Here is a 22,659-nt window from a genome sequence, read left to right on the forward strand (position 1 = left end):
GGTATGCAGCCCTTTGTGTGGAGACAGGGCACAGAATATGTAGGTAAAAGTAAGGCTGGGTCCAGCTCCTCCCTCCCATACGGGAACTGATGGCCCATTCAGTCACACCTAAGCCCAGATTGTGTGTGGCTGTCTAGGAGGAATACACAAAGCCCAACTGCAAACTACACATAGTCATGGGACCAGAGACAGGCTACAGGCACCAAATGGCCAATGCAAGAAAATGCTGTCTTTCTAAAAGTCAAAAACAACAATTGCCAATACTGACTGACTCTTTAAACACACTCAAATTTTAATGAACACTCTATTTAATAACATTGATCATCAAATATCATTTTACATATTAATAATGTCACTTTACAAATTCATCATACACAGAAGCTTATTACAACCAAATCATATATACTCAGTACATAAACCCACCCAACATACATGAACAGAAACTGTTACACACAATATTGACCAAAAATAAATATGCACATCAGTTATGACAATACAAATCGACATAAGTCTGAAATATATTTGTCCAAACAGGAGAACACCTAAGTTAACATAAATAGTATTTACTTGTCTACTCCTGAACAAATGCACCAAGCAACCTCACAATGCACTGCTATTATAACCAGAGGGTTGATTTGTCAAATTTGTTATTATTTTCCTGATTACAATGCCTTATTAATCGCTTGTAGGTTGCGTTGTTGTCGACGTGTTTCTAACCCGTGCATTTATTTATGGGTTCTCTTCAGGACTTGAAACTGATAAACACTTGGGTTCCTAGATCAGTTTGCCGTACACCCGCAAACAACCATCTGCACTTCTCCAGTCACCAAATGTAATTCACACGGACCAGTCCATATGCATCTGCTCTCTAGCCCCTCTATGCCGTTACTGCATAGAGGTGCTAGAGAGCCGATGCATATGGACCTGACGCCAGCAAAACCGAAGTCAGCAAAAACAGGAGAGTTGAAGCCAAAAGTTAGGGGGAAACCACACCAAGGGTCTGTTTGAAAATGAAAAAGGGCTATCTGGTAGATGACCGAAAGCCTGTACATATCCTTCAGTGTCCAACTTACAGTCTTGTATCCTTCTTCAACCAAGAAAGATTGTTTCCCCTTAACAAAGAGACATTTTGAAAGGCTCAGAAAGTTAAGCTTTCGGTTCTGACACTGGAGTGACCTTAGAGTTATGAGGCTGAATAAGACAAAGCCTGGATGAAACTTTGCCTTTCATCCATTCATTGCAAGTCATTCTATCCGGTAATAAAAACATTGTATTATGGTAAGGTGTTAAGCACTGGTCTGCACCGCTGCGCATCTTTGACAAGGTGCTCCAAGTGGACACTGGGGCACTGGGCCTCATCACCATCAGGGAGTCGCCCCCAGTGCATTAGTGAAAGACTCGGTGCCTGTTTGTAGCAGCTGCTCGGTCTCTCACGGTGCACATTGCACCCACCTGCACTTCAAAGGGATACAGAGATCTCCCTGTAGGCAGGTGCAGTGAGCGACTGCACACATGCAGGCGGGGTCTGTGGGGTCCTTGAGACGCCCTAATCCTCCCAGAGGGTTGCCTTCAGGAAGCACACTGACAGTGCACTACTTCCTTGAGGAGTAGTCAGTGCACCTCTGATGGCTTCTTTGCCTCTGTGTCCACATCCATAGTACAGCCCAAGCGAGGAGGCAAAGTGCTTCCCTCTCTTGCATGGTGCCACACCCCATGCACATGTTGGAACACCCTCTTAAGATACTGCCAGTGCTATCAATTTTACAGAAAGGGGCACAGATGTGTCTACAGCCCTTTCTGTTCTAAATGGCTGTGTGCCCTAGGGGCACTTTCTGTGATGGGGCCACTGGCATTTCACGCGTTTAGAAAAGGCAAAAACAGATAGGCAGATTGTTAACATGAAATTACTTGAACAATAACTTGGACAAATGTATCATATGAAAAATGGTACCAACAATTTTGAATTGCAAGATAGTATGAAGATTTCACTTTAATATCACTTTTTGCAATAATATCTACATACTACGCATATCACAACCTAACTGAATAAATCAATGGAGTTGATTAAGAAAGATTCCTACCAGATGGAACCAAACCAAGGTCAGTGTAGTTGGCCCAGCAGCTGCTGAATAGAATTGTGGTATTTCCTGTGAGTCCATTAGCAACATATGCATTTGCTGAGTTCATAAGTTTGGCTGTCAAGGTTAATGCACTAGCATCAACTGCCACGCAGTTGTTCTGAAACACAAAGAATGACATTAGTTTTTGTCTTCTCTTTCTCATTGTGCATTAAAATGGAAATAACTCATGATAATATTTTACATAACAGATTTACTTGAAAAAGTGTCATAAGGAGTCATTTCATATTACACCCTTCTTTTGCGCTGATTCTCGTGTGACACAACTCATGGTTAAAAAAAAGCATTAACCAGATTTCCCATGCAACATTTTTTTGTGCTAAAATAATGGCGTCAATGTGTAGTGTCCTGGTCACAGCAGGTACTAGTTTACCAGCCACTCCCTTAAGAGTTGTCCATACACTCACCCCACACCAATCCACTACAGACGTCAAAGGTGACGTGGGCCTGTTAATAAAAGGGCCCGAGTGCATGTTCTCGAGGCCAGTTCGGGAACATACCAAGCAGTATCTGTTTCATTATTTCTTAGCATGCGGGCCTAGGGCCCACAACATTACACAAATCACATAACAAAACTGCACTGTGTCACATAGTGTGAAACCTCTGTCAATGTATGTAAACTCTTTCGTAGCTAGGGGGGCGCGGGGGCGGTGCGCCCAGGGTGGCAAGAATTTTAGGGGCGGCAGCCTCTCTCCGCTCTTACCTGCCGTCTCCGGACGGCAATCGCCGCCCCCCGCCCCGGTTCTTCAATTGGCCACGAGGGGCGGCAAATGCAAAACATCTCACAAACGTGGGGACCTTTCCATGCAAGGCCAGTTCTCTTAACACAGTATGAACTGGCTTTAGTGAAACCTTAGAGCAAACGAAAGCATGTGAAGTATATGCAATTCCCTCTTAAGCAGTTGTCTGCTCGTTGAACAAATACATACAGTAGAAAACGCCTGTAAGACCCTTTTGCTCACCTTTGCACAATGACACTAGGTTGTACTTGCTTATGTAAAGCTGCTATATGCTATACGTGCTCATGCAAAAACTGCTTTTTTGTGTGACAGCCATTGATAATTTTAGCGTACACCTCTTTTTGAATATGGTGCCCTAGAATTGTTAAACATTTACTAAATGCTGGTTGCAAATTTTCATGCAGTGCTGCTCTTCTCGAATTTTAGTAAATCTGGGCCTCATTCTCATTTGTGGTGTTCCAGAACACTGTGCAATAAACAAGCATGTATGTTGGGTGTATTATAACATATATCAAGCAAGACGTAAATAGCTGTTTTAGGCCTGAAGAAGGAAACACAACTTCCATTGGTTCCCTGAACTGACAAGAGCAGGGGGGACATTTGCTCCTAACTTTCAGAGAGCTGCATTATTCTCTTCCAAAGAATGGGCAAAGGAGGCATCAGCACAGCAACCATGCCCCCACTGGTATTTGTTCAGACAGCCCACCTGGCTTGCAGATAAGTAGGTCCAGGTCTTCGCAAGTCCTTGCAATCTAAGGATCCAATTCAGCAACATTTGGCTACGAGTAGGTATGACTTACAGAGATACCCACAACCATAGCTGTGTGCCAGTACCTAGGAGTAAATCTCTGCCTAGATGCAATTACAAAGTCCCAGAGGACATTTCCACCTCCTAGAATGAGTATGTCACCCCATTCCGTACATTGAAGGGGTGTCAACAAGCCCAACTCAAATTACAACCCTTAAATTACTACTTGTAATTTGCTGGCCATATTTTAGGTATACATCACAGAAATATTTCTATATTGCATACGTGGAAATCTCAGCCTAATCCATGTAGAACTATGTTTTGAAAAGAAGAGGGAAATAGGCCTCACCAGAAGAAAATAAAAACACACCTGACAAACAATGAAACTGGAATCATGTAAAGCCTACACCTGACCTCCTGCTGTGTGCTGCGGGACACCGCGGAGCCATAGATCACCTATGTTTGTAGTGCGTGCCTATGTGTGTGTTTGGGACCAGCAATGTGTTATCATGTGTCTTTGAGTGTGTGAAGCATGGTGTTAGATGTGAGATGTCATATATTTGTTTTAATTAATTAGCAAAGTATATATTTGTAATGTTCAATATGTGTGCATCTATTATGTTGACATTCTATACTGCTTTTTATTAAAGTATCTGCAGTTTTCGGTTATAATACTTTTTTACTTTTGAAAATGTTTTTTAATGTTTGTAAAATATGAATTGTAAGGAGTCTGCAAATGTTTCCATCTATATGACAATTTTTATTCAGATTTTTATATTACGTTTATGTTATTATTGTATAATTTTTGTGCAACATGGTGCATATGGGTGTCTGAAATGTCTCAGGCTATATAACTATCTTTGTCTTTTGTTTACTTTATTTTTTTGTCCTAATGTTAGCCTAGATGTTTTCATTTAAAAATAAAATAAAATGTGATATAAAAATATCTATGATGTACTTTGTTATAGGGGCTTTCATCCATTGTTCATTTATTGTGCCTGTGCCATTCACATTTTTCTTCCTTCCACTACAGCATACAGCATGGGAAAATGAGTCAACACATTTTGAGTTATGACAAAAGTAGTTTCCTTCAATGCTCGGGACTACTACTGCATTGTGTGCTTTTTGAGAACAAACTAAATATTTTTGCTGTTAACCATTTGTATATTTGTGAAGGCCTGGCAACTTATCCAACAACAAAGTGTTAGGAGATGTGTGAGGTGGGTATACAGGGTATATTGTAATGATTATCATCTATCTTATTACCACCTATCTCTAAACAAAGCCTTGTGGATCTTGGGTGCTGCACTTCAAGAGCAGTGGAGGCTGCAGGCAGTGCAGTCTGCCTGTTATTGTTAAAATCCCCTGTCTCATCTGCATGTTTCTTTCTCCAAGTGGCTCTTTCTTCTATGGGAGCTGCTTTGGTGATAAACAGAGTTGCTACAGTGACATGGCGAACCTGCAAGCATTTTGCTTTCCGAAGACAGACCCCCAAAGGGGAGAAAAATTTCCGTGATCCACTGGAAGCTTTTTTCTTAGTGTGTGGGGTACATTTGTTGTGTCTTACTCAGTCTGTCCTGCCATAGTATACCTAATGGGCATGTATAGGTAATAAACAGACAGGCATCATATCACATTTTCAATTATAACTCACACTTCTATTTTCACAAAGTTAAATATATGCCTGTATTTTCTCCTACATCTATATATAACTCTCAATTGTTTTGCTATTCACTATTTCTGAGTGGAGATTTACACCTAAGTCTAGATTTACATGTCGCCAACCATCAAATGAAGGGGTGGCATCTACTACAACAGAATTTATGAGTGTAAAGCTACTAATAGCAACTTTTCACCTACTGATGGACATCTCGACCAAATGGCTGGAGATCTCCCTATGGAAAAGTATAGAGTAATATAATAAAGTTTAGAATATTTTTATTTATTGTACAAAATAAATTGGAATTAATTTAAAATATTTCTTATTATTCTGTATGTAATAAAAATATTTTTTACAGCACATTAGCTCATCAAAACAGCTGTGTTAAATAAATAAAATCAATATAATTTATAAATATTCATTTTCAAACTATAATTTAAACAAAACCATTACTCACCCTCATTAGCATTTTTATTTACTATTTACTGTTTAGTATACATGGCTGAGAAGTTAAACACGTATATATTTTTAAAATGTTTACATTTTTTCAATTAAGTAGATTATTACATTTAAAATAAATCAATAATTACATTTTTAGCATTTATAGAATTTTAAATGTGGAAATAATTTATTGTACTTTAAATTTTTTCCTATTGGGTGAACATTTTATTCCCTATCTCCAACATTTTCTATGCGAATGTTTTGCAGTCCCAGTTGTAGGCCATGTGCGGTGCTTGGCTTACTCCTAGGCTGGCCTGGAGTACATTTAGCCTGATCTAATACCGTAAGGGCTGTAGTAGTGTTAGAAGTATATTTTGTAAACTGTAATTGTCTTACTATTTTGGAGGTGTGTGTTTGTACTGCCATGTCTCTCTCAAACTCCACTTTAAAGTTTTCTAACCCCCTATTGACCACTTTTCCACTATTCCCCTGGTCCCTTTCACATTTATGACTAATTCACAGACCTACATTTAAGGAGATATCCACCACTTTAGCACAGATCGCCACATAGAAAAGCTAAAGGCGGACGTATCTGGCTGTAGGTTTGTGAACTGCATTTTGTAGTATAACTACAGTATCTATTGAAGCCCCCAGTCAGACTGGTGTATCTAAAAGATCCTTACTACATCTAAAGGTTTTCTAAGTTTAGAGTACCCTCTCTGAACATTCAATGCAGAATGAAAGAGTGGGCGTAGAATCCACAGTAAATAATTCTGCGTATTAACTCCTCTGTGGCATGCTCTCTGTTTGGAATGCACTCAGTTCTACCATCCCACTGATTCTCAAAGAAATGTTAGCAGTGCACGTTTCAGTAACATTCAAGTCAAATTCTCCATTTGTGTCAAACTAGTTTTAAAGACTCAAGAGGTGATTTAATTTGGAATGGTGGATATTGGCAATTGAACATGTTAAAGAAAACCCTGATGTGTGAAAGAAAAACAGGAGTGTTTTTGTTTTTTGGTGCTTATTTAGAGATGGGTAGCAAGTCACCCATTTCTGGAGGAGCTCTATTAACAAAGTAGGATCGAAAGGCTGAATTTCCTCCATCATACAGAGGTTGCCCCAGAAATGAAAGGGTTTTCAGTTAACACCAAATTGACAGTCTCCTGTTATCATTACCAGGACAATGAAATCGAACAAGATTGAAACAGCACGTCAGAGAGCAATTAAATACTGTTTAGAGTGACTGCGCTTACGTTATCATCTACTGCCTGTATCGAGGGTTGTTGAGTAAGCAGTGCCCCGGGTAATCCTGCCTCAGGCTGGGTGACGACAATGAGTTTGGTTACGGTAGACACAAAGCTTGCTGGTGCTTCAGTTCTTTCTGTTATATTACCACTTGCCATCTGGAAACACAGAAAAACATGTATTTATATAAGGAACCTTTACAAAAACACCACATATTAATCTCCTACTTTTTTGAGATTGGAAGCATTTCATTTTCTATTCCCACACACCCTTTCATACCATTTACAACTGAGCGTCCCAAGCATGATTTCTGTGGTAGAAGATATTGGAAATTACAATCCCACTGACCCCGGATGCCATCTTCATTGGTTTACAGCAAACATTCATCGCTTGAGCCGGGCTGTGCAGGAGCCACGTAAGGCTCTTCTCTCTGCTTATCTATGCGCCCCCTCTTCTTTAGAATTCCTCCCTCCGTACTAATTTGCGGCCTCCTCACAGCTGCAGAGGCTCCAGGGCATTTCAATTGTACACAGACCAGACTAAAAGGTAGTTCAAAAGGTGGGTTTGGGGGAGCAGCCGACTGAAGGGAGGTCTCCCCCGAGCATTTTGGCAGGGGTGGGGGAGTCCTTCCATTTTGTAGCTCATTGGGCTACATATTTGCAGCCCAAATGTAGTTTAATGCCCATAAGGTTTGCAGGCTAGGGCTCCCAGACAACATTTTAGGTTTGGTGACCTGGTATCTGGGAGCTTAGCGTAGTGGGGATAAAATGTGTCCCCTCCCACCCATCCCTCTTTTTTAGTGATTGGTTTTTTTATGGTAGTTTTGCGCTGGGTTTTTTGCCCTCGTTTTTAGAGACCGGTGCACAAGGGTATAGTTGTATTGTTGCGGGAAACAGGTACTGTGCAGTGTTTGAGATGTTTGCCAGGGTTGGCAGAAGTTTTTTGGTTGCCGTTGAAAGTTGGGATCATGGGCAGTGAAAGGGTAGGCAGGTAATTTAAGGTTCAGTTATAGAACTTTGGTGATTTTATAGTTTTAGAGAGGCAGGCATAGGATGTTGGTTAATAAAACTGTATATTTTAATTGCAATACATTGTAATGTTGTGTATATGTTAATGACAGGGTGGTGGCATGTTGAGGGCATCGTAGGGGCGGGAGCGTGGTCAGTTATTGGATGTGTAGAGAGGTTTTAGTTTTGTAAGGCAGTTGCCAGGTATATGATTGGAATGTGCACCTGTTTTCAATAAAGCGGCCTTTTTCACACAACAAAATGGTTACATGTCTGGTCTGCCCCCCTACCAAAGAGAAACTCTAGCGAGGTCTGTTGAAACACATCCTTTGAGTAGTGAGTCCATTTTGGCCTGCTCATGCTTCTATTCGAGGAAAGCAATGTGCTGATGTAAAGGAATATCTGATGAATATTAAACCTGTGCTATTTGGTCAGCTAGTTTGTCAAAAGAGGAAACAACACCCGGCTAAGTCCACGCATCACTGACCACTTGTTACCGAATAATGAAAGTAGGTTTCTTGATGTGCACTACTTGCCTTTCAAATGGAAGGGGAGGGATGGTTGGTGGTGGTGTCCCTCATACAATAAAGATAATTGCAGGTATTTGCTGTTATCAACCTAAGCATCACATATAAACAAAGATAAGACCAAGTATTCTTAGAGACCACCTCAGAGGAGCATGTTGCTGTGGTCACTGGCCTGAGACATGACATGGAAACAGGATGGGAAGGAGCTAACTCTAGAGTGTCATACAACACATTATTCAACGCCAATCAAAGTACCAATATGGCTGCACTTACATTATTTCAGCCATAATTATGAATGGTTATTCTCCATTGCCTGATGTCGTACCTGCTGCCAATTAGGGTCATCCGGAGGTGGAACCGGCTCTTTCATCGCCACTGATCCAACACTAACATTGAGGCTACTACTGAGGTCCCCAGTTACTGCTGCTGCAGCAATTGTTTTGGAAAGGACTTGAAGATCCGAGTATTGTAGTTGCCCTGAGAACACCAAAAAAGCAGTGTTAAAAAAATAGCAGATTGTACCAGGGAACAGAGGCTATCATTTAAACAATTGTAGGTCTGGCCTAGAGTCTACCTAATGTTATGCTAGCTTCCTTTACACACACATGCACACATACACATCCCCCCTCTCTCTTGCTCGCTCTCTCTCTTTTTTGCACTGTAGCCAGTCAATAGTTTCACAGTACTGAATGGCTAATCACTAATAATCGAAAGCTGTACATTGTAAACCACTTCCAGGTTTAGCTGTACAGCCAGGTCAGAGGTCTCATAACTAGTCCTGTGAGGGCAACTTGCTAACGCCACTTTAGCAACAAGCACTGTCCAACCATCTCCATGATCAATTTTCAGGAAACGAGGACCTCACCTTAAACTAAATTTCAACAGACCAGCTTTTGTTAATTGAGCTTAGCAATGTTTGAATAACAGTACTAATTAAAGTTGAGCAACCTTTAAACAGTGTAGCACACACTACAAAAGTTCTTACCACCTCATACCCCTTAGTAGAAAAGTCATTATAGTTTAAGGGTTATCACGTAACAAAAATATTAATATGATTTCTATTGTTTCACTGTCTTCTCAACTGCTGACCTGTTCAGTGAAGAGTAAACATGTACTTCTCATAAACTTTGCATTGGAAGCTGCTGCCATCCCAGATATCCGCTAAAACAACAATCAGCATATCTCAGACACCCAGCATTGTCACATGGCCGCTTAGCCGGATTTGTCCATGCTCCTATATCTATTCAACCAACCTTCATCCTTGTCTGCCATTAAGGTAGTTCAGTTGATGGGACAATATCACTTTGTGGGTCATATTCACATTGTTTGGGACCTGGGCATCTTTCTCAGAAGCTCCGCCTACTGTACGACTTAGAAGAAACCATGCTTTTCACAGGAAATTTGATAAAGTCCCTCATGACCTTCACAGCAATGTCCAAACCCTAGACTTTGTAAACAGTTGTGTGATTCCACTTGAGTTATTCTCGGACAAACAGGGCACAGGGTCATGCCTTTTGTGGTGGGGATATAAAAGTGACCTCTGTGTGGGGGCATTTGGCACCTGGATGTCTGCTTAGCATGGTTCCCCTGCAGCAGCGATGTGGCACAAGTGAACTGTTGTCTTCGGCTCCCGTCCAAAGCACCATTTGCACAGAATCACATTCCATTCCTCACTTTTGATCATGGTTAGTGTCATTGCCTGTGCTACGACTACTGAAATACATTTTAATAAAATAAATTACTCTTGCCTGTGGTGTTGGTGCTGTTGCTTGTCGTCAGAGCTGGAGGATCTGCAATCTGTACAGTAACAGACAATCCGGTCGCCCTCTTTCTGCGCCTACTGGAAGCTTTAACGATGTTTGTGATGCGGATTTTATTTGCTGGTATCTTTAGGAAAAGCGCAAGATTATTCACCAAATTTGGCCCTGCATAAAACTCATCTTCTGTCATGGCAGGGAGGTTAAATGAAATCACGAGCAGCGGGGACGTGCGAATTTCTACAGGTGTTGATCCTCTTAGCAAGATATATAGCATCTGATAGGTGCTGTCAAAGTAGGTTTCACCAGGAGTAGTGGAGTTCAATGCTGGGACATACTGTCCTGGGGAAATAGGAACAAAACGCAGACACTCAGAGGCTTACATTCTAGTACATGCCAATACAGTGAAGCTGTAATAAATAGTAAACATGCATTATAAATCAATATGACTGCAATCACTTTAGGATGATTTATGATGAAAGTGGTGAAACCTATGCTATCTATTTTGATGGCTGTCTTCTACAACCTGTCTCATTGACCACCTCTTTCTTCATCCAAACTATGCATTTACATCACTTATATAACTATTTAATACACATTTACAGTTGTTACTCATCCAACCAACTACGTATCAACCAGACAACTATCCAATCTTCTACCCACTCATCAGTCCATCCATCCATCCATCCATCCAACCATCCTTCCATTCATCCACCTTATATATTCAGCTGACCATTAGCACCATGCCTCTCTGCTATCAAATTGACTCTAATTTTTACAGTGCTGTGTTTCAGAACTCCAAGTGGCTTGGGGTACATTGAAAACAGCACCGTCCACCTGCAACTGAAAGTTCACAAGACTATCGGCATAATTATGATGTCGGAAGGACCTGAGTCCATCCGAGATCGTTTGGGAACTGGGACCGAATGACCTCCTGTTGTCAGTCCCAACCCGAACACTGTTCAGTCGCATTCCTATTCTTTACAATGGGAGCATGCATTCTAACTGGAATGCATGCTTTCGTTGTAAAGAGGGGAGGTGCAGTTTATCCCTGCACCCCGTGGCAGGCACCTCAAGGTGCCTGCCACCGGGTGCAGGGATCAACAGGGGGCAACGTAGGTGCCCCCTGGGCCGCCATCCAGAGGCCTTGCACCCAGGGCAGGGCCCCCAAAGTCACATTCCCACAGCCTTTCTCTGCAGGAAAGGCCAGCACAGACAGGCTGTTGGAATCTGCCATCGTAATCCCGGGCAGAAAGATCCACACAAGAGATTACTGGAGGCTTTCTGAATGGCTGACTCTCCAAGCCCGTCAGAGGCCATTCGGAAATCTGGTACAGATTCCTTTACGACCGACCCCATCAAAATGGGTCGGTCAGAAAGGAATCTGAACAGCCGATTACGATGCCGTAGAACGGCTCCTTCCAAGGGTCAGAGCCGTTTCCTATGGCATCGTAATCGGGCCCTAAGTCTGATGGCTAATCCATTTGCATCTAAAAAAAGTGGTCAGGCCAGAAGTCAGTGCAAGCACCTACCTGCATATGTTGTTTTGTTTAATGTAAAGTCAGTCCTGTCAGCATTCCACTGGGCATTATTAGGGCCAACAAAAGAATTGTTAACATACACGTCCAAACGCTGGGGATTTGAATAGTAAATTGCCACTCGAACAACCTATGAACCAAAGTGAGACGTTACACCACAATTTTGAAACATTGGCGATGGCAAAACATAAAAGGACTTTTTGGAGCACATGAATATCTGCATGGCGGTGTCTTCTAAAACTCTGCACCTATTATATGACCGAAACAGGTCAACAACCATCTCTGCACTTGATAAGGAGTTTTTATTTATTTAGAAAAGGAGCTAAATGTGTTCTGTAGATAGATTTCCTCAACTTATCTTGGAAGGAAAAGTTCCATAGATATCTCTACACCACATAACACACCCAAAGACATCAGAACTGGAAAAATAGTAATTATAGCTGAACCCACACCCAAGAACATGGTGTACTCCTTGGTACACAATTCCACTAACACCACCCGTATGTAATAGGACACTGTGAGCCAACGTCAGGTTAGAACATAAATCGACCCTTGGCGAGAAGTGCAATATATGAGATATTACTATGCCTTCTGGTGCATGGATGTATGAGTATGAATATTAAATAGCCTGCTTGCGCATAGTTGCGCCATATGTGTACCGGAGATTATTATGGATGCACCTGATGATTCCTTGCACATGTGTGTTCAAAAGAGAGCTTCTCTAACAGCAATATTAAAACATGTGATGAGAGGACAGGAGTTTTTACAGGAAAGATGAACTAATGTATATATTCATGAGCAGTATTGATGAGCAGAGCTAGCAGAAGCATGGGATGAGTGTGGACTGGAGAGAAGGTGATAGCTAGCTGATGCCACATAGGATTCTGTAACCAACTGCTTGTAGAACCAACCAGTTATTAGCTTTAAAGCTTTACAGACCAGCCTTCATGCACCTTAACCATACTTACATATTTGGGTGGCTATAATCATACCTGTGCCTTCCTGGCAAAGATGGCCCAAAACACACAGGTGCATTGCTAATGATAGATCAATTAGCAACCAGATCCCTTTGATATATAACCTTATACTTTAACCAGGGTTTAAAGACTAGCCACGGTGGTGGTTTGGCTGAATTTGCACCACCCAGACTTTGATTTGTTCAGCAAAAGAAAAGAAAGAGCAAGGCTGAATTATGTTACTTTACAAGCACAGACTACTAGAGCATTATTAATGGGTTATTTCAGTTTAGTTGGTTGTCAGAATATCGGCCGTGAAAAAAGAATATGGCACCATAGTATGCATCTCAAAATATCGACCTAAAGAAATAAAAACTTTACATACTTCTTACTTACTGAAATTACCCAAATATCAACTACAAAAATATCTATCTATCTATCTATCTATCTACCTATCTATCTACCTATCTATCCATACAAATATATGCATATATATATGTACACACACACACACAGATATATATTATATATATATTCACTGAAAAAAACACAGGTTTCAGGGATGTTATACTTAGAAATTAGCATTTAAAAACCTTAGATATTCACAAAAAAAACCACAGGTTTCAGGGACGTTATAGGTAGGCTGGCATTTCAGTGGCGTAGCTAGGGGGGGGCGAGGGGGGCGGACCGCCCCAGGCGGCACTGTTTTGGAGGCGGCGGCCCATTGCGGCGGCCTTTATAATTTATGTGGGGACCAGGGGCGTAACACAGGCCCCCGGAGCCCCCGCGTTGCGGGGGGGCCCCCGAGCTCCAGGGGCCCCCTCGGCACACAGTACATTTGCCGACAGTAGGGTACTTTTAAAGTTACTCCCGCCGCCGCGCCTCATAAATAAACCGGCGCGTACGTGATGACATTATGCGCAGCACGCAGCGGCGTGGTTTTCAGCCTCAGGGGGAGGCATAGGGTGGGGCAAGGCTGGGCCAGTGTAGGGTCTCAAGCATAATCCCTCGAGGCTGCAACCCCTGCTGATGGCTCTGCATACACTCACCCAGGTGCCAAAGTAAACTGTAATCCCGTGACGCTGAGCAGGCGAAAAGAGAATTAGGTCTATGCCCGAAAGTCACAGCGGTAATTGGTTGGTGATGGCCTTTCAGATGCATCGGCTGGTGGTCAGAGGGGTCGTGAATGTAGATCAAAGCTAAGGTTAAAGGGCCATTTCAGAGAAACACCATCCCGGTAACGCTGCTGCTGTATAGGGGGCCATTCCGATGGGACAGACATGCCATGGACAGAGGGAGGCGGTGACTCAATTAGACCCAAGAAGCTTTTACCTGTGCCTGCTGCCACCCCTTCTGAACATCGCCTGTCACCCCCATTTCCCAAACAATACCTTGTAATTCAGCCGCCAGCCCTCTCCACACGCCACATTTCAGCCATGCACTTCCCTTCAAGGACAGATTAACTTCTCCCAAAGGGTGGGATCCAGTCTCCAACTGGGCCACCCCAGCACATTTACCAGAATGAAAGTTGAATTGCGACGCAGTCCTGTGGCCTCCTTTTCTCCAACAGCCAGCCCTTTGCCCTCTATAGTTGTTCTTAGAACTCGGTGTTGCAGGTTCTGTCCCCGGCTTGGCAGATTGAAACTACACGCAAATGGAAACTTCCAGGTGCCAAGACTATTGGTAGGGGTATTTCATTATTTGTATTTATAATTGCAGTTTATACAGCGCAAACTTGACCCAAGGCAGTAGCGCTATACACGAGAACCAGGCATTCCATATGAATGCCTTAAGTTAGAATGTATTTTTTAAAGGTACGGGGAGATGAGGATGAAGTGATATGCCCAGGGTTACAATATTGTTGAGCCGATGCCGGGACTCGAATCTGGTTCCCCATTTCCAAATTCTGCAGCTCTATCCAGTTAGGCAGGGCTTTAAGTGGGCCAGGTCTCACCGGGTCTGAGCACCGGCAGTTTTTTTAAGGAGGCATCAAAACGGGTCTCTATCGGGCTCTGTTGTGTGCCCTGGCACAGGTGGTCCGTTTTTTTTCCAGACTCCAGTGACCGCAGGCACATCGATGTGCGTGTCGTGAGGGTTGTAGGTGAAGGGAAATCCTTTAAAAAGTGTCATTTTCTCTCTGGATTTCCCTTTTTTTTTTAATCTCAGGAGAAGCAACATTGTCGTGGTGTCACCAGGGCTTTAAGTGGAAGTTTTTTCAATATTATATACAAGCCATAATTGCTGCTTATTTATCTTATGCAACTAGCAACCATTGACAAAGCCAATAGTCCTGACTTGTAGGTATGATGTGACTTGTATCATATATCTGGATGCAATGACAGGAACAGCAAAATACAAGTCGGGCGGCACGCTTAGCTGATATGTTTTTAAAGCCATGCCCTTAATTACATTGATCTAGCCCCTTTGAGAGACCCCCCAGTTTCTTCATCCCACTTAAAGCCCTGGTTACACTTAGTTCACTTTTCCCAATGTTTGTCTCAAAGCCCTAAATTGAGGGAGTTCCGTATTGGGCATGCCTGAATTTTATGGTTAAAAAGACAAACCTATTTGGAAGAATGCATTCTGCTCTTAGGTTAGTGATTTGAGTCCCGTGCGCCTTAAATGTGTGCGTTCAGCACTGCAGCAGTAATTATCACCTGCATGCACACATGCACTTTTGGAGAGTCTGAAGAGGGACACCGGGTAGCAGGAAGACAGAGAATCATATCTGCCTTTCCGATCTGCTTTGCAGTACAAAAGGCCACTTTTCAACGTGGTTTTCCCTCTCACCCGCTCTTCCCGGTTTGACCAAGTGCTGTGATCCTGGGCAAATACTTAATTTCACTGGGCCTACTTCTATTTATTGTTACATATGAGAGCACATTCAAACTTGTGAGTTATGGATTGTGCGCAGTGCAAACATTTCTAATAAACTGTACTACAGTGAAATGCAGTTGGCAGAGCAGATGTGTGTTGCAGTTTAAGACCACTGCTGGCAGCTGTTACATTTCCCTGGTTGCTAAATTAGAGGCCAGTTCAAGAGCTCAGCAAGCTTGTGAAGGAGAGTTGTGTTGGCAGGATGTTGTTTTTCCATGCAGTCTGCCTGCGTATCGAGGCCTGCCAGCCCTCACCTACTCAGGTGCTTGACTAGTTATTTACATCGAGGGACCCTGGCCGACGGTCCTAGAGGAGAGAGGCATGCAGCCACCTACAACCTGCTACTTATGTCTCAGCACTGTGTGAAGCTTACTTGCCCACCCTGACCAACAACCTGGCCGAAGAAAAGACGCTCGCTGGGCTTCTGGTGGCATAAGAGGTGAGAGTCCAGCAGAGCACAGAAGGTGAAGTGCTGGATAATCATGGGGTAATAATCATGTCTTTCAGAGTGTGTTTGTGGGTGTAAAAGACATCATATGGCTATTGAATGTTCTGAACCTATTCTGGTCTTTGTTCTTCAGGTAACCATATATACAAACATGATATGCTTTAATTTAAAGATGCTCATAGATCATGCAAATTTAAATTGATGGGAAAATGAATTATTTTTTCTTTTACGTTTACATTATGAAACTCCAACTGATTAATACAATCAAATGTAGGTTGTGTGTGTAACTAGAGAGAGACAGATTTGTGCCCTGTTTTGTGGTTTTGGAATTACTGATTTCTTTATTCATAGTGCCATGAGGTCCTAACCAGCAAATAAAGCACTGTGTGAAAATGCAATAGTCGTCTTAAAAAGCAGCTGTACTTTAGTGATCTTCTATTTCAAGGATTTTGCAATAGTTTAAAGGTCTTTTTTTTAGAGCTTTTCATTGCTCAATAGGGTGTAATTTCTGATATTAATGTCTTTCTGTGGACTACATTGCTTAGTTTTACGCATGCAAAAGGAGTTTCTCGTTACTCAAATGGGTGTAATTTCTGATATTTATGTTGCCTTTGTTTCTATTGCTTGATTTTCCTTGCGAAAAAAGTGTCACTCATAGTTGTTGAAATGTCACTCATAATTACGCTGACATTATAAAAATGTCACACTTAGCAATCTGAAACCTTGGCTGCTATGCTTCCTTTATGTCCGGCCTGCTGCTGTTAGCTGTACTTCCGGGGCCAGCTGCGCCCCTCCACGTGCACAAACCATGAGCTGAACATTGCAGGCATTGCCCTGTAGAAACGTAGACATGGCCGCCGGTTGTACAGTGGGGTGTCGGAGAGCATTCCATAAAGTATAGAACCCTGCGAATGCTGGTAATTTCTACGTTTTTATTTCTTTATTTGAAATTTTATACCACACGCAGACAATGTTAAAGTACTCTACAGTTTTTTATTTTTACAAAAAATTGTGAGAAATGATTCCAAATAATAAACATACATATTTACAAAGAAATGTTCAGGATGATGTCAGAGCATTTTGCAATTTGTAGATACATATTTTGAGAAATGCATCCAAGTCATATAAATCCATGTTAGCAAAGACGTGTTGTCTTATAGTGAACGTTAAGTAGTCAGTTTGTTCTTCACTCTACAATATTTGATTTAAGAATGACACTGCATATGTGGCGGTGCAGGTGCTGGAGAGAGCTGCAATTAAATGTCACAAACGTAAGTGTTAGGTGTTATGAGGCATGAATATGGAGTTTGAGATGGAGTAAGGGCCTACTTTGGAGTTTGGCCGATGGGATGCTCAGACACAAATGTATTACAGGTGCATTGTAGCCTATAGCCTTTGTATACAGAGCACAGGATATGTGCCACTGTGTGGCAGAATATTCCACTCACCAATCTCTAAATAAGGCCATACAATTTTTTTATGTTGAATTTCAGAGCTACAAGCATCAGTGCTTCTTTGTTTCTGGGGTTTCTGTTTTGCCCAGTGACGTGTAATTGCTGATGCTAGGTAGGTTGGTGAAGGGCTTTGAAGGTTATGCACACTGTCCTGAGTATGCAGTGTTTCTCTACTGGGAGCGAGCTCAGACATTCTCTAACTGATGAGCTGTGGTCTGCCCTTTTCCATGTTTGCAAGCCTTGCTGCTGAGATTAATAATAATGTTGGGGAAGCCAGGCTCGATAGGCCAGTGAGTAGGGCAGTTTCACATACCTACCTGATGACATCTAGAGAATGGACTATAGTTTGCAGATCTTGTTTTTAACATAAGGCACCACAGCATGCACAAATCTTGCACTGAAACAAGATCTGCTATTCTCGAGTTAGGGCACGAGATAGGGGTTGCCTTAAAGCTGGTATTAGTGTTTGGGTTGGAGTGACAGTCAATATTAGTGTTAGAAAGAATTAGGTTACAACTAGGATGAGGGTGATGGTTAGATGAATGGGATCGGGGTGGAACGAGGACTGGAGTTATTAGCATCGCTTGGATTAACTATAGGTTTAGAGATACATGTATGATTATGCTTAGATTGCGGGTTAGTTTTAAGGTTTGGATGAGCACAAGTGTTTCGATTGGGTCTTACCGCAGGTTTGTGGTTAGGGTTTGTGTTCTAGGTTTAGAGTTACAGTTAAAGTAATTGAGCCAACAATTGTGCAAGGAGGAATCCAGACTGCTTAACACCCAGCCTTAGCACAAAGGCCAGCAATTTACAAATAAACATAGAATTGTCAGAGACTGTATCAAGCTCTGAAAACTATAAAGGGCCTACCACAGCAGGCTTCTGTTTTTTGGTCACTCTGGTGAGACACTAAAAACACACACACCATGCGCCCTTCTTTAAAAATGCAAATGAGTAAAATATCTGGTTACCACATTATCAGGCCAATACCTGCCTTAATAATGTCCAGAGGGCTTGTGACACATTCATATGGGAGGGGGACTAGAATTTCGTTGAGTCAGAGAAGGTAATAACCAAGAGAAACAGGATTGGGAACACCCAGTGGTGCTCGAACAATTTTCAGAGTGGCGTCGCTGCCATCAGTGCTTCATCACTGAACTCACAATGTTGAACATATATAATTAAAGCATGGTGTGTTCGCGCAGTGTCATTTATAGACAGCACAATCTCCATTGAAGTGGTCACTTAACTTGCAAAGACATACAATTTTACAGATAAAACTAATGTAGCGCACAAACGATGTGTGGAAATCGGGTGTCAATCAATCAAACAAACAGGATTTGCATAGCGCTACTTATCACCTGTGAGGGTATCTAGGCGCTGGAGGGTGGGGGCGGTGCTGCTGATTAGGGACGTTAATCGAATAACCATGTTTTTAGGCCCTTCCTGAAATTCTGCAGGGTGGCAGTCTGTGTGTTCTCCTTTGTACTGCCGGTCACCGGTGTATTTAACTGTGTAGCCTTGGACGGTGTCATGTATGTGCAGTAACTTGCATGATCGAGGTAACTATTAGCGGTGATACTATGTGTCTCTCGGTCCTTTTTCCCCAGCACCCCTCATCCCCCTCTCCAGGGGCGGCAATCTGAGGGATAGCCCCAGGCGCCACAAGCTCTAGCTACGCCTCTGTGGCATTTCACTCGAACAAAAGCAAAGAAATTCAGCTAACTATAACTCGCGCCCCCGCAATGCACTGCTGATGACGTCACATATTACATCACTCACATCATGGTCAGTGACGTCACTGATGACATCACTGATGACATCATCTAGTGACTGTTTCTAAAAAAATGTAAGAATGTTATATATATATATATATATACAGGGCGGAATTAATTTGTAATTGTTTCCCAGAACATAGGCAAGCATAAATGACAACACTGGTGTTTAAACCCGCTAGAATGTTTGTAGATATACACTAGCTGATGGGGTTGTATAGACACTCTCCAACATGGCATGGGATAATATCTGATGCAAATTGGTCCTTTTATTATGTTGCCATAGATAAATCGGGTAAAACAGAAATTTGTAGACACTGAACGATAGCCCATCATGGGCGTGATACCAATATTGTTTGTCTAAAATTATATTTGTCTAAACCAAGTCGCTGTTAACATTAAGCGCCTGTGGTATACAAATGCTACATTATGTATAAACTATTACAATATGGCGCTAGCGATTACGGGGACATGTTAGTCCCTTGTTGCTGTTGTTGCACGTGAGATGTGGCAATGTGACATAAATATGGCGGCTTCCGTGGTGCCTGTAAACCATTGAGAAAGGCATACCCGAAACGCGTCTGGTTTTTAGCGCTGTGAGTCGTAAATAAATCCTTGACTCTACCCCGCGAGTGCTGTGTCTTTTCTAAAAGAAGGGAAGACGTGGAGCGTGGATATTTGGCGGGAGCACCCCCTGCCTTACAGCACCCGTTCGAGAGTGCGAGACACTGGTGCAAGCGAAGCGATTATATAAATATATATATATATATATATATATATATATATATATATATATATATATATATATATATATGACAAGGTGTATTAAAGAATGAGTTGGTGTATGAGTATCTGTATGGATGATTTAGTGGGTGTGTGACTTACTGTATAAGTGAGTGATCAAACGTGTCTTAGTGATTGTATGGGTGAGTGACTAATCTGTGTGAATGTGTGTATCAGTCTGTCAGTTGGTGTGTAAGGGGCTGCATGGGTTAATGAGTAGGTACATGAGTGTCTATATGGGTTATTGATTAGTTGTCTGAGTACCTGGGTGCCTGGGTGTCTGTGTGGGTGGGTGGGGGGTGTGACTCCCTGCATGGATGGGTGAGTGGGTGATTCACTGGGTGTATGGGTTCATGAGTGTGCCTGCGATGGGCTGCATGGGTTAGTGAGTGTGTATAAGACTATGTTGGTGAGTGAATGGATGTCTCAGTGGTGTATGTGTGAGTAATTACATATGCGAAAGGCAGTATATGTGAGTGTTGGAGTATATAAGTGGCTATGTGAGAGTGAGTGATTGTGAGCGTGGCTGTATGGATGAGTGTGGGCTTGTGTCAGTGATTGTATAAGAGAGTAAGTATGTTTTAGTATTTGTATGAATAAGTAAGGTGGTGTGTATATAACTGTATAGGTGAGTACATGGCAGTGTGATTGACTCTGGGTGACTGACTAGGTGTGTGAGTAACTTTATGGATGAGTGCCACTGTGTGAGTGTCAGTATGGGTGTATGAGTTCAAATATCAGTGGCTGTATAGTTGAGTGACTGTGTGTATGAGTGACTGTATGGGTGAGTGAGTGGATGTGTGTGTAGACCTATGGATCAGTGAGTGGGTATGTACTAAATGGCATTGGTGTGTCTATGGCCTCGAGAATGGTAGTCTGTATTTTAGAGTGGGTGTATGAAAGGTTATATTAGGATATGAGTAGGTGCATCCGAGATTAAGTGGATGATGTCAACAGTGATGTCATCAGTGATGTCATTTGAGATGTCATCAATGATGTCATTGACCATGTCATGAGTGATATAATATGTGACATCATCAGCAGTGCATTGAAGGGGCGTGAGCTCATCTATAAAGAGGCAAGAGAGGTGCAGAAAGAGGCAACTCAGGTGCCAAAAGAGGCAAGAGAGGTACAGAAAGAGGCAACTGAGGTGCAGAAAGAAGCAATAGAGGTACAGAAAGAGGCAAATGAGGTGCAGAAAGTCAAGAGAGGTGCAAAAAGAGGCAAGAGAGGTGCAAAAAGAAGAGTGTGAGGTGCAGAAAGAGGCAAGGGCAGTGCAGAAAGAGGCAAGAGAAGTGCAGAAAGAGGCATGTGAGGTACAGAAAGAGGCAGGAGAGGTACAGAAAGAATAGAGTGAGGTGCAGAAAGAGCCAAGTGAGGTGCAGAAAGAAGCAAGTGGGGTGCAGAAAGAGGCAAGAGAAGTGCAGAAAGAAGCAAGTGAGGTGCAGAAAGAGGCAAAACAAGTGCAGAAACGGGCAAGAGAAGTGCTGAAAGAGGCAAGAGAAGTACAGCAAGAGTGTGTGTAGACCTATGGATCAGTGAGTGGGTATGTACTAAATGGCATTGGTGTGTCTATGGCCTTGAGAATGGTAGTCTGTATTTTAGAGTGGGTGTATGAAAGGTTATATTAGGATATGAGTAGGTGCATCCGAGATTAAGTTGATGATGTCAACAGTGATGTCATCAGTGATGTCATTTGAGATGTCATCAATGATGTCATTGACCATGTCATGAGTGATATAATATGTGACATCATCAGCAGTGCATTGCAGGGGCGTGAGCTCATCTAACTATAACAGCTGAATTTCTCTGGCAAGAGAAGTGCAGAAAGAAGCAAGATAGGTGCAGAAAGAGGCAATAGAGAAGCAGAAAGATGCAAGAGAGGTACAGAAAGAAGAGAGTGAGGTGCAGAAGAAAGAGGCAAGAGAGGTGCAGACAGAGGCCAAAGAGGTACAGAAAGAAGAGTGAGGGGCAGAAAGAGGCAAGAGAGGTGCAGAAAGAGGCGAAAGAGGTACAGAAGGAAGACTGAGGGGCAGAAAGAGACTAGAGAACTGGGGAAAGAGGAAAGTGAGGTACAGAAAGAGGCAAGAGAGGTACAGAAAGAGGCAAGAGAGGTGCAGAAAGAGGCAACTCAGGTGCCAAAAGAGGCAAGAGAGGTACAGAAAGAGGCAACTGAGGTGCAGAAAGAAGCAATAGAGGTACAGAAAGAGGCAAATGAGGTGCAGAAAGTCAAGAGAGGTGCAAAAAGAGGCAAGAGAGGTGCAAAAAGAAGAGTGTGAGGTGCAGAAAGAGGCAAGGGCAGTGCAGAAAGAGGCAAGAGAAGTGCAGAAAGAGGCATGTGAGGTACAGAAAGAGGCAGGAGAGGTACAGAAAGAATAGAGTGAGGTGCAGAAAGAGCCAAGTGAGGTGCAGAAAGAAGCAAGTGGGGTGCAGAAAGAGGCAAGAGAAGTGCAGAAAGAAGCAAGTGAGGTGCAGAAAGAGGCAAAACAAGTGCAGAAACGGGCAAGAGAAGTGCTGAAAGAGGCAAGAGAAGTACAGCAAGAGGCAAGTGAGGTGCAGAAA

The 22,659-nt window shown here is 42.6% G+C and overlaps 1 protein-coding gene across 1 annotated transcript in view; it reads right to left on the bottom strand.

Annotated features, from left to right (window-relative positions):
- LOC146830893 (fibrocystin-L-like) overlaps positions 1 to 22,659 on the bottom strand; it is a 533,569-nt gene that overhangs the window by 26,956 nt on the left and 483,954 nt on the right. Inside the window, exons 73-77 of the mRNA XM_085603812.1 lie at positions 11,799 to 11,934; positions 10,258 to 10,608; positions 8,835 to 8,986; positions 6,984 to 7,133; positions 2,082 to 2,238 (exon numbers count right to left, since the gene is read on the bottom strand). Coding sequence (XP_085459938.1) covers positions 2,082 to 2,238; positions 6,984 to 7,133; positions 8,835 to 8,986; positions 10,258 to 10,608; positions 11,799 to 11,934 — 946 coding nt within the window. The remainder of the gene's footprint in view (positions 1 to 2,081; positions 2,239 to 6,983; positions 7,134 to 8,834; positions 8,987 to 10,257; positions 10,609 to 11,798; positions 11,935 to 22,659) is intronic.

The sequence above is a fragment of the Triturus cristatus genome, chromosome 5_1, assembly GCF_964204655.1.
Source record: "Triturus cristatus chromosome 5_1, aTriCri1.1, whole genome shotgun sequence".
Classification (NCBI taxonomy): Eukaryota; Metazoa; Chordata; class Amphibia; order Caudata; family Salamandridae; genus Triturus; species Triturus cristatus.